Below are 12629 nucleotides of genomic sequence, written 5' to 3'. Positions count from 1 at the left end.
AGGATTTTGGTGAAGCATCTACAAATATCTTTACTGCCCTTTGCTGCCTTGTTGATCGGACCATTCCAGGCTTTCATCAATTCTGTATTTCTTCTAAATGATATCCAGCCACAGTTCTCAGGTTACTGTTTTCATGCTGCTGCCAGCTTTGTTTTCCCTTATCCTTGCTTCCTAGGAAATTAAGCTTAGGCAACACAGACCTTAAATGGCTTTCCTTGTGGGAAAGGGAAGAGACCTGAGTGGTGGCTGGAGAAAGGGGAAGGGGGAAAGCCAACATATCCAGGGATAGTGAAGGGGAAATTCAAATTGTAGCTGCTCAGCAGTGGTAATTTGTGACTGAGGAGTGATCTGTCATGGAGGGCAAGAAGGCCCAGCTGCAGAAGGGGTTAAGTGGTCTGGGAGCAGGAATTCCAGAGACCAAACTACTCCGTGTAAGGGAATGAAGTTTCCCTTGGTGATAAGAAACAGGCAGGGTATTGTCTTGTAGCCATCCTGCACTGTGAGTGCTCAGGGGCCACCTCTGGGCAGCAGAGCTGGGCTGGGGATGGACCCAGGGCCAGGCTGTGGAGCCCATACAGCCGCTCATGGGATGGTGCTGTGCAGGTCTGTGTCAGGAACGGGCTCCTGATGGTCTTTGCAGACCCTTGTAGAACCATTTATAGCTGTAGGACTGCCCAATACATTGTTCTTTTTCTTATTTTTATTTTTTATTTAAACACAAAAGTGTGTTTAATTCACCTCAAGGGGTACCATAAAATTCTCCAGCAATCACCATTGTTTTGATAAGTAAGAGATGGAAAATGTGATTCCAGATAGTTAGAGAACTAAAATAGGCACCTTTCTTACCATTACCTGCTAGAACCTGGTGGTGTTAATCTCTGTGCTTCACTGTCCTTCTGTCATTAGCTAGTACCTGATTCACCAAGTAGCATCACTGGTTTCCAGAGCAAGACTTGAGGCAAGCAGCCAGAACACCTTTACACATTTAAATGTTCTCTTGTCTTCTCTGCACCAAATGTTCAAAACCCAGTTTATTAGAAATTGAGTTTATTTTCAGGTTACTAGTCAATAGCTGATGGTAAATAGCTGATCTCCCATTCATCTTCCCTCAGTGAATTTCTTTATGCATCTTCTGTCAAAAGTTTTCTGAGGAGCTGGGAGGGTACTATACTGACAATTCTCTTTCCATTTTCTATCTAAATTCAATAATTGAAATGATGGTTTTATCTATATCTTCTGTTTTCTCCCCAGATTTTAAAACAATAACGTCTCTCTATCTTGGGTGGAAAACCAGCATTTATTGCAGTTTTCCTCATGGAAAATTATTTTGCTTTAATTTCCATTGTTGGATCTGACAAAATGCACAGCAATCTAATCTAATTTTCATACTGAGAAATCTGACATCTCTTTTCCCCTCGATGTCAAAATGCAGCTGAACTAAGATAATGGTAACTGTATAGTACAATTGCTTTAGTAAGGAGTATTCATGAGTCAATCTGCATTAAAAAAATGTTGCCAAATCTCTCTTTAGCTGGGAAAATTACCATGCTTTTAGAATAACTTATAGCCTCCAAAAAAGAGAAGAGAGGCATCTGGTCTTCTGAAAAGTGAAGATGAAAGCAGATTTGAAAGAATGCAACAGAGGGAGCATTAGGCAAATTGATATTTAAGAGGAGATGGGTGAATGCTGGGGGGTAATTCCATCGACATGTAATAAAATGGATAACAAAGAGAGTAATCTCTACTGCTCCATTTTTTTCTGTTAAATATTTATATTTCTTAGAGTTGAAATGGTAAGCAAAATGTGATCAGGGATCTGAAAGGCTGAAAATAATGGGATCTGATGCCTGTTTTTCTCTGGGCTGTTGTTGCATGCATGGCCTAGATTGTAGTTCAAAGGCCTGCGTGAAGCAAGTGTAGAGTATTGGCCTAGGGCCAGTCAACAGGTGTCCCCGTTATTTAAAACCACTACAATATGCACTCGTTGTCCTCCTCTTGTTATCTGCAGCAGAGAAGTCCATATTATGAGCATATTTGAATGAGGCTGCTTCTCAGGCTGAAAGGTGGTAGTGTGAGGAAGCCTGCACACCAGCTTCCTGCCCTGTACCTCCTGTGTGGATAACCTGAAACCTTCTGTACATCAGCAGCACTGTACAGCGGCGCATGTTTCCCCTCTTCGTTTCACGCTGCCAAGCATCTCTAGTTCAGCCACTCTGACCAGGCTGGTTTGCACTGCTGCAAAGCTATTTTGTCATCTTCTGGCAACTTCCCAGCTACACCTCCTAGCTGACAGTACACCTTTGTGGCACATCAGGCTTGCTCTTCAAACCGTTCTTTCCCATTGGCATCCACCTCTGTGTGTGCTGGGCCTTTGCCAATGTATTCCAAGACTGAATTGACAAAACATGTCGCATCTTTGCTGCCTTTTCACTGCCTCCTCCCGCTCCCCCTTCTTTTTGTACCGCAAATACTGAGCTCTCCTCTCCGTCTCCTGCCTTCATGCACTCCAAAGGCCCTGTGCTGACCTGGGTTGCCCGTTGGGAGGTGCAGAGGCCAGCAGCCTTACAGCAAGGCTGCTGCAGCTCCATGCCACAAGTCCAACCAGTGAGGCAGAGCACGTGCACTCGGTAGGTACATACATGCGTGTATACAACACACATATATGTTGTGTGCTGGGAGAGGGTGCTGGTCTGGTTGCCCCAGCAGCTGTTCCTCTACACTCCTTTGTTACACAGCCTAACGTTGTCCCTTCTAGTATCCTTCCCATTAACCACCTTCTCTTCCTTCTTTTTGCCTCACAGGTAACTCTGTGGAAAAGGTGTCTGTGGTGGGGTTTGCCTGAAGGAAATTAAAATATATCTAGCTGCTTTATGCTCTTTACACGAGAGGCAGATTCCAAGCAAGCCATGCAAACCCCTTGCTATTTAGCCATTAAGCTCTAATCTGGCTTCCACGTATTTTCTTACTAACTGACTTTGATCAGTGTCTGCAGTGGACTGACATGAAGCTGGGTGCTGACAGGCACAATGACTGCTCTGCTTGTGGCCCTGCAGAGAGCAGATAGAGCGCTATGGAGTGCTTGAAAGGGCGCTGGGAAAGGTTGCTGTGTTTGGGGGCTAGTGGCTGGTGATCGTGCAGCCAGGAGAGAGACATAAGCTGAAAAAGGTCACAATGGGAGAAGCAGAGAGAAGGAAAAGGAGAATGAATAGAGGGGTCTTTAAATTGCTTCATCAGATTAGCAGGATGGCAAGAAAGCTTTTCCTGCTGTTCTTCATGTCATACCAATTCTGTGAATAAAAATAGGTCACTATTTTTCAGAGCTTTTAGTCTGGCATCCTTCATGGGGTCAAATTTACTTGAAACTCAGTTCTGCTACACTACTTTCCCTGATGAGTGGATCCCTGGATGGTGGAAGAGTCCTGCTGTGATGAGTGTGGGTACTCTGTGGTGAAGAATGACCCAGAGTGCCTCCTAGTAGTATACAAAAATATCTCGGGTATCTAAAATCCTAAGATTTGGGGATGCTTAGGAAACAAGTTTTTTTTACAAAAAGAGAGACACGATTCCATATTTATTTGGATTCAGCTAATGGAAGTGGTGTATTTCACTTTGTTCTTACGTAAACTCTGCATTGCCATACCATTTTGCTACTGCACAGCTGTTTGAAAGTAAGACTCGACATGAACAGGAAATTGAAGCTAACCAGCCTCGTTTCATTGTTCTCTCACCACAGAAATTACAGACATCAAGCCAACATACACAGAATTGCTTTAAACAGAAATAGCCCTGTAAAATCTAACCAGATTCATTGTTCCAGGTATTTCTACAAACAGATTTTAGAATTTATGTCCCTATGATGCCAATTCAAGGAATGGCCTACTGTTGTGCCAATGTGACTACCAAAATAGCAGGTACTTGGTACCATGCACATGTGAAAACTTACATTGTTTGCAGATTACTGTTTGTGTTTAGAAATGTCTAAACGACATGTGCTAAAGCCTGTTTTGTGCTGCTCCTTGTATGTGCAGACATGCTTTAGAATTTGTTTTCCTAGCACAAATCCCTCCAGACAGTTACAATGTGTTGCCTTTAAGTGCCATTGCATAGATAGCTGGGTTATAGTTACTGCTGAATGTTTGGTCTTGACTTTTAAATAATGATTTATCTTTTTTTTAAATCCTCCAACTATGTGTCAATTGACCACCTTTTAGAAAATATGTATACCTATTTTGAAGTAATTTTAAACTTTGTGTTTCTTTTATTTGCAGGTGCACAGAGCGAGATCTGCGCTTTATTGGGCAGTACTTGGAAACAGTTTGACAGCTAGAATGACCTGGCATTCAACCTTTGTTGAACTGAAATCAGATATAAAAAACAAAACTTCCCCAGAATTTGTCACTGACCTAAATGACAGTGTGGGAAACTTCAGGGTGAAATGAGAAGAACGAGAAAAATTTTGCACAGCACAAGAGTTACCCCTGTGAGGGTGACCCCACCTTAATTTCACCAGATTCAGTGGTTTACTGATTGAGAAGGTCAGAAAAGCATCAGTATTGTCCCCGTCTGAGAAATTCAACAAACACTTGCCTAACAGGGAAGAGAACATGGATGTAAAAACTCAGGAAAATATTTCCTGCCTAAGGAATTTTTCAGAGAATGGTGATGACCTAATTCATTTTAACAGTATGGTCAGTGTCACTGCTGGAAAAGCAGAGCAATACTGCAGCGGACAGGTGCATTCCCACCCTTCAAATGTAATCACTTATCACACAGACAACTGTTGCCTTAACACGGAAGACCCTGTATCTGGCCAGTATCTGGCAGATGTCCAGGCATGTAAAAAGAGTGGGCTCAGTAGACCTCTAAATATGAATACCATGTTCAGTGATCAGGCAGATACTCCCATAATAAATCACAATCATTTTATAAAGGATGATTCTGAAAATTCTGCCACCATTCTGGAGATTTATGCAGAGAAAATTTCAAGTGTAAGTGATGACTTTTCTGATGATGACCTAGAGTATTTTGAATGTTCAGATGTGCTGACAGTGCATGAAAATGAAATCTGGAAAAAGAAATTACAATTTTTATTAGAAAGTGATGATGAAGATGATTTAAAACTGAGTAAGGATTGTGATGGGTGTGCTTACTTCCTCAGTGAAATGCCTTGTCTGTTCCAAGTGTCAGATAACACTACGCCTATGGATACCACCATTGGCTTCTGTGGTCATCACTCAAAATTCGAAGGAGTAAATGTAAGGAGAGACCCCTCTATGTACAGCCAGTCAACTTTGCAGACAGAGATGACTCTCACTGTTGGACAGCACCGAGATAAAAGTTCCAATTTGAAAGACAAAGAAAACAAAGTGCCTGTTGCCTCTGCAGCCATTGAAAATGACCATCACAGAACTGAAAAAGAAAATCACGGAAGTGGCCACTCAGCTGCAGATTTCCCAACTGACAAATCAAAGAACAAGGATAATGTACGTGCCGAGGTGGACTCCGCTACTAGTGGCATAGGTGCTTCTTTGACAAATCAGGCTTCAGAGACGGTGACAGAAAACAGTACGGACAAGGACTTGCTGGGTGAAAGCTCTTTGCTGCTAGAGGAGGGGGGAAGAAATTTGCCGGAGGAAAATGCAAGGCATGCTGTCTGTACCTTAACAGAAAGTCTAAGAAGAAACCTTTTAAAATTGTTAAACCCTAAAGAGCTTTGCAGATATGTAAGTAATATAGGACAATCTTTCCAGACTGCTGCACAGGCTAGGGAATCCAGTGCTTCGTTTCCCAGTCAGGAAGGTGTTGTTTCAACTCAGATCCCCGAGGAGACAGAAAGCTTGCAAATGCAGGCTGGCTTGTGTCATACAGAAGAGGCAGATAAAGACTGTCATTGGGAGAGGCAAAGGACTTGGGGCCTGTCTGAGCAAAATCAGGTGCCAAATGAACACGTCTCGCTCAGGGTAAGTAAAGCGTTTATCATTTAATTGAAAGAACTGCTCTACTGATTTGAAAGCATTTTGTTCCTATTTGTCACAAAATAATGTAAAATTTAAATTACTTTGAAAGGTACTATTCATGTATTTCTGAATGACAGCTACGGCTGGGAAGGAAATCTGGTTTTGAAAAAGGCCCAAATAAACCATAAGCTGTTCTAATTATAGAGTGAGGCTGGCAATAGTAAGAGTCACTAATGGGACTCTGGACAGCTGGATAGGGAAATCTGATACGTGGGCTGTTGCACAGGTCTTACAAAGTAATGTTTCTTTCAACCTAGAAAGTTTCTCAAATACCTATTGTGAGCGGAGAATGTTTTGATCTACTTTCTTTTCAGTTTATATTCAAAGAACAAAATTGTCATCCACTGATGGTGCTAGAAATTTAAAACAGATCAACAGAGGTTTTCTCTGAATTTATAACAAGGAGGGGAGTTTAATCCGGAGAGTTCATGTTACAGAGGTGAATGGAGCTTTGCTTTTAAAAATAAAACAATGAAAGAGTCAGATACAGTTGGAATGTAAAAAACAGTAAAAAATAAAAAACCCAAAGTGGTACTCTCCATGTACTTGCATATTTTATTCTATTGGTAGGAAATCAACTAGGGAAGTCAGTATAGTTGTACAGACTGATATGATGCTCCACCAGCCTTCATTAAGGGGGAGAATTGGATCATACTTTTTATTTCATGTAGTAAAGACTGAAGATATATAAATATATGAGTATTAAATAATGAATAATCTTATTATCACTGACTTTACTGATTTGAAGGTGCATAGCTAATGGCACAGAAAAAAATATTTATGGCAAATAAACACAAGCTTTTTCCAGTTCCACATGCTTTTCTTCATCAATATTATTTAAGTAAAAATGTCTCCCAGTTCTGTGTAGTAGCCTGACTATAATCTCACCACTGGGGTGTCTTAATGCAGTCAAAAATCACTGAATTCTTCTGCCTGAAAAACATCCACAAGTTTCTCTGTTTTTATAGTACATAAAATTCCAATCACATTTTAGCAGCACATAACGTTCGTATGATGGGGAATACCCACCTGGTTGAAATTAACGTACTGAGGATTTCTTGACAGTATGTATTACCGTGGTTTGCAAGAGGCATTGTTTCATTTTTTTTCAAGTATGGTACAATAATTTTAATCCCGGAACCCTCTTCTCAAAGAGCAGCTGTTACATTTCTGTGAGTGCTGTGGCCAAATTTCGGGTTGTCTAGTTAGACTCTTGATACCTGCAGTCAGCATGTATTTCTTCTGTTTTTGTGTCCGTGACCAAAACTTTACATGAGATAGAAATGAAGTAGGAATGAAGTATTGGTGTGCGCAAAAGGGCTAGAGATGCGCACAGACTGAACGCCTGATTTTATACACGCATGAACGAAGATGAAATTTAGGTGGAGGTTCAAAATCATGTGGTCTTGAAAATGAGCCAAACCAAAGCATCCCATCTGGAAACTACTCTATAGCACAAAGCAAATGTAGACAGCTTCTCACAGCTCCTAAATAGTACACCAGAAACTGCTCAGCAATCTGCTTGTGTAACCTAAGAGAGGCAAGACAGAATCAACCACCTATCGCTGCACACAGGTTTATGTAAAAGTGCACGTGGTATTAGCTGGAGCTCGGCATTTGAGACAGCTCTGCCAGGAGCAAGGTGAGGGCCTCATAGCAAAAGCTGCAGCTGACCACTTTTGAAGGGCGTTGTATTTTCCCTGTCCGTGTCGTGAATCAGGTCTGCTGAGAGGTACATAGCAGCCACAGAACCACAGCACTAATTACCCAAGGATTTACACTTCCCTGTAGTGCCAAGTTGCCTCTGACTGGAACAACCTTTGCAGTCTGTCTTGTGCAGCAACTGCTGTTCTGGGTGACTTCTCCTTCCATCAGATGGTCAATGTGGGAGGCTCCTGACTTCTCTCATGACCTCATGGTCTAGACCCAGGTGAAATTCTTTATTTATATAATGCTTCAAAAAAGCTTAATTAGTAATAGGTCCTAAAAGCCAACTGTGCCAGCTGTATGGTATTACATACTGCACAGAGAGCCAGGAGGCTCCAAGTTGGCAGTGTGTCATTCAAGAGCTGGTCTCTGTTTACTGGTCAGCCGGCACCCTCAGCACAAAGTACTGGTGTCACTCCTGAATTACAGAGCCCATGTGGCCTGCCGAGTGCCAGTGATGTTGGTGAAGTCCTGCTGGAACTGGCAGGTTCAGAGGGATTCCAGGGCATACACAAAATACTTAATGTTTGCACTGATACCCCAGGAAGAATGGTGTGTGATGTTTCTGTATTTCTATAGGTTTTTTTTTCCTGCTGATTAGATCTATTAGTCATCCTGACATTATTTTGTTTTTGCTCAGATAGCCTGTTCTCATAAAATTTGAGATACTTGGTTTGACCTTCTTGACATAAATTTATGTCACTTCTAGATGATTGTAAATTTTATTGTACAAAAAGGAGAGAAGCAGAAGTGACACAGAACTTCCAAGTAATCGGGTAATCTGGTTGTGCACAAGAAGTATTTTGTCTAGTACATCATACCTCTGCTTCATTAGATTCCAGGGTAGCTGAACCATTTCTGTTAATGAAAGCAAGTAGTTCATCTCTGAAATGAGATGATTAATTTTACCTCACGGTTTCTCACTGGTTTTTAAGAGGAAATAGTTTAGCAAGGTAATTCTCCACTGTAAGTAAAGTCTCCATTTATATGGAAACCTCTCTTTGTACAAAACTCACATGGGAAAGGGTCATTTTAACTCCAACTTTCCTCATACCTTTTTATCCCTAACAGCAGTTAGGGGATTTAGCTGCTTTTCTGTTCTTTGCTTTATCACAACCTAATGTATTTGGCTTTCTTTAATGCTTTCTCATATTCTGTCATTCTGAGGTCCTAGCTTTATATATTTATTTAGGAGATAATTATGATGTGCTTGTGCATTTTGATATCAAGAAATACTGATAAGTAAAGGTAGTGCCAGTATCACTATTGGCTCTAGCTAACTACATAGAGTTTCTGCCTTAATTACAAATCAAAGCACTTGTACTGGTGTTTCTGTTTTACCTTCACTCTATCTTTTAATAAGTCTCTGGACATTATTTGTTGTGAGACATCAAGAAAGGAAATTGTAGCTCTGCTCCTGTATCATGCCACAACCTCCATTGACCTTATTATTACCTGCCATATTTAGTTTTTCCCTCTGTTATCTTTATGTCTTGGTCAGCAGTGTAGTTTACCCCTGATATCTTTCCTCTTGGCATGTATGTATTGTATTCCCATGTGCCTTACTTTCCTTTTTCCAAATCAAATTTTATTTAATTTCCTGCTCAGATTCATAATTCTGGGGGTTTTCTGTATAGGTATGTGTGGATTACCTGTTGAGATGCGATGGCTCTTCTGGCTTCCTCCTTTGAATGGAAACCTGGGTGAAAAAGGGACCAGCAAGAGCCCAGACCTTGTCTTGAAATGGGCCTGGAATGTGGCTGAGGCGCACTGCGTCCCAGAAACTGGGAGCACTCCCAGGCCACCTGGCTCAGTGTAGTCTTTGAGTTCCTCTACACTGTTGCAGAAGTTGAAGTTGAAGAAGCTTGCTGTTCTCACAAGTGTGCTCACTCTTTTTTATTTTGAGATCAGTAACAAAATTAAATAACACAGTTTGCTCAGGTGCTGTATTCCCATGCCTCGTACGTTGAAAACTCCCCTTAAGAATCAAGTATTTCTTTAATGAAACCCTCCCAGATATGGTACTAATTGTATCTTGTTCAGGTTCTTGAACTGCCCCAGTCTCCTTAGTATCCGATATTGTTTGGCCTCTCTGTAGATGCTTTTATTAGATGGCCCAAACAATGACTGATGGGGGTAATTACCTGAACTTCCCTCTGAACACCAACAGTAGTCCTTCCCAGTCAGGCTTCCTGCACTGTTTTTCCAGTTTTGTAAATGTGGATTTCAGAGTATTAATTCATCACCTTCTACGGGCTGAATTATCTTATCTTAAAAATCATAAAACAAGCTAAAAATGAAAACCAGCCATGCTCCTGGCTGCACCAGATTGAAGTTTACTTCTGTGTAACAAATGACTCTTGCCTTTGACTTGGGGTCAGTTTCAACCCCGGCACAAGTCTGGACCCAGAGTACCTGTAGGATTGCATCCTGTTGATGCAGTTATGTGTGTTGAAGCACAGCCAATCTATACCACATTTCTTAGAATGCCCCCCAGGTATTTGCTATTGCTTGTTAATTCAGTGTTATTTAAAGCCAATCACTGAAAACCACACAGCCTGCCAAGCTTAAGAGCCTGTCAGATCCGGAAGCGATCTCTTTTAACTTCAGAGAAGCTGTCATTCCCACCAAAATGTGATCCACTACAACTGATAAAGCCAAGAGTGGCTATGGGATACTAAGTGCAAATACCAAACCAGGAGGTAGACAACATAAATGGATCCCTCTGTATTGCCACAAGAGAGTCAATGGCTTTCAGAGCCAGAGCATTGTTTTCAGAAAATTATATTTTTGATCTAGGCCTTATTTAAACTTATGTGTAGTTTGCATACTCAGCTTTCTATGAGCATAGTATGGCAGTAAAACCATTAAAAGAAACAGTGAAAAATGTAACATGTTGGCCACTAAGTTGCATGGTATAGTGGATTGAATAGAAGATCTCCAGATCTGAAAATGAACCAGCCCAGCTTGGGCTGAAGGGACAGGGCAGTTTTGCCGTATCATTTAAGGCCACGGTTCGGGTGCTGTTTCTTGGTTCCTGGTGACTTGAAGAAGGCAGAAGCTCACTTCACCTGTAAAACGTTTTGCAGGTTTGTAGGTCATCAGTTTGGTCATCCTTGTCATCTAGATCTCCACAGAGACTGTCAGGCAAAAATGTTCCTGCTATCATATTGCAAGGAAGAAGTAGAATCCTTTCAAATTTCTTCATCTTTTCTCCATGTTGTCCCCTATTTCCTTACACAACTCAGAGGTAACAAAAGTGCTCACTTACTCCCTATGGTCCTTCTTTGCTTTTCACACACAATGGGTCTTGTTAGCAGAGCAAAAAACTAAGGAAGGGTCCTCCTTACATCATGATTTTACAATAGGTTAAAAAGAAAGCTCTGGTTTTGAAGTGGCTGTTCCCATTTTCCTTTTACATAGCTATTATGTGACTGACTTACCTGTTTATCCCTCCTTTATTCACAGTGACTGTGGCTTTATAACGAAGGTACATGGACTGTCTATTTCGGTTATGAGTTTAAATACAGAACTGTGGTTTCATTTTTCTGTTGTCTCATAGCAGGCAGTTTGTTACGCACACAAATTAAAATTGCTTGTTCTACTGCATTCACAGAATTAAATTCTCCAGTTTGTTCTCTAGTTCTTTTGGTCATCCCTGGAGTCAAGCAGACTGTCCAATAATTGAAGCAATTGTTAAAATGTATGGCATTAAACCCCAGAATTCCCTGGGAGAACACGGAACGAAAAAAAACAAATCAAGATGAATAGTTCTAGGACTGTGTTAGCTGAAATAAATCTAATCTAAGAAAATACCAAAGTTAAAGCCAGTAAGGTTTCCTAAAATACGTTTAAAGGATTTGGGTATAAGTACTTTCAAACAAAAATAACATGGAGCTGATTACCACATACTCTAGGAGCACATATCCCTGTTAAATATCAATTAAAAAATTAATAAATGTGCCATTATGAGGCTTCAAATTGCATTCTGCTTTCAGACCTACTTTTGTCAAATGCAAGGCAAGGTATTCCATTGCAAGCCCTCTTTCATCATTGTATTTATTTTCCGGACATCAAAATGTGTGTCTAGACTCTACAGTGCTGCCTGTCCATAAATGCTCGAGACAGACAGATGCCAACATGACAGACACATAGATTAGATAGATAAAAGGGTTCTTGAGATAATAAACCCACTTTCAAGTGGGCATGAGAGAGCTGGCTATTTTCAGTTTCATACCAACAGCAGGTAGGGACTGGCTGATCATTTGTCTAACATACTTAGCAAGAATTCCACAGGTTGTAGTGAAAGCTGTGATTGAGGCTGCTGTGGCTATAAGGAATAGAAAAATAAACTCTGCTTTCCAGAGGTTTGAGGGGGAAGTGGAAGTGGCAGAAGGAACGCTAGGCTGAGACCAAATGCTCAGAACTGACTGAGAAGAAAACTGGAACTGACTGTACAGACATGTCCAGGCTCACATCCCCCTTGACTTGAGAGAAGGTGTGCCTTTAAACTCAAAAGGCCTAGAGACCGGCATCTTCTCCTGCAGAGCAGGCTTGAGCAGGAGACCAAGGCATTGGGAATCAGAGGGGACTGCAGCTGTGGAGCTGAGGTTCCTGGGCTCGGGGTTTCTAGGTAAGTATGCACTGGCCAAGGAGTTTTGAAGACAGTGTGGTGGCAACTGCGTGGTGCTTGGGGTGGGAACAGCAGTTAAAGTCATTGACAAAAACTTTCTATATCTCTTCCTTCCCCATTGTCCACAGCATGTAGTCAGCTCCACATCCTACTCAAGCTGAATGGAGAAACAGAAAGGATGAAAGGAATTGCAGCTGAAGTGGGTGGCTTTTGCAGCAAAGGGAAGCAATTTTTACTACAGCCGGTAATCCTTTTACCATGCACTTATGGAA

At 41.3% G+C, this 12629-nt stretch overlaps 1 protein-coding gene across 1 annotated transcript in view; it reads left to right on the top strand.

Annotated features, from left to right (window-relative positions):
• The window catches only part of ALPK2 (alpha kinase 2), a 77708-nt gene that overhangs the window by 6838 nt on the left and 58241 nt on the right, over nucleotides 1-12629 (top strand). Inside the window, exon 4 of the mRNA XM_063320556.1 lies at nucleotides 4269-5960. Coding sequence (XP_063176626.1) covers nucleotides 4605-5960 — 1356 coding nt within the window. The 5' untranslated portion in view covers nucleotides 4269-4604. The remainder of the gene's footprint in view (nucleotides 1-4268; nucleotides 5961-12629) is intronic.

Source organism: Chroicocephalus ridibundus, chromosome Z (assembly GCF_963924245.1).
Source record: "Chroicocephalus ridibundus chromosome Z, bChrRid1.1, whole genome shotgun sequence".
Classification (NCBI taxonomy): domain Eukaryota; kingdom Metazoa; phylum Chordata; class Aves; order Charadriiformes; family Laridae; genus Chroicocephalus; species Chroicocephalus ridibundus.
This window is presented reverse-complemented; position numbering and strand designations above follow the sequence as displayed.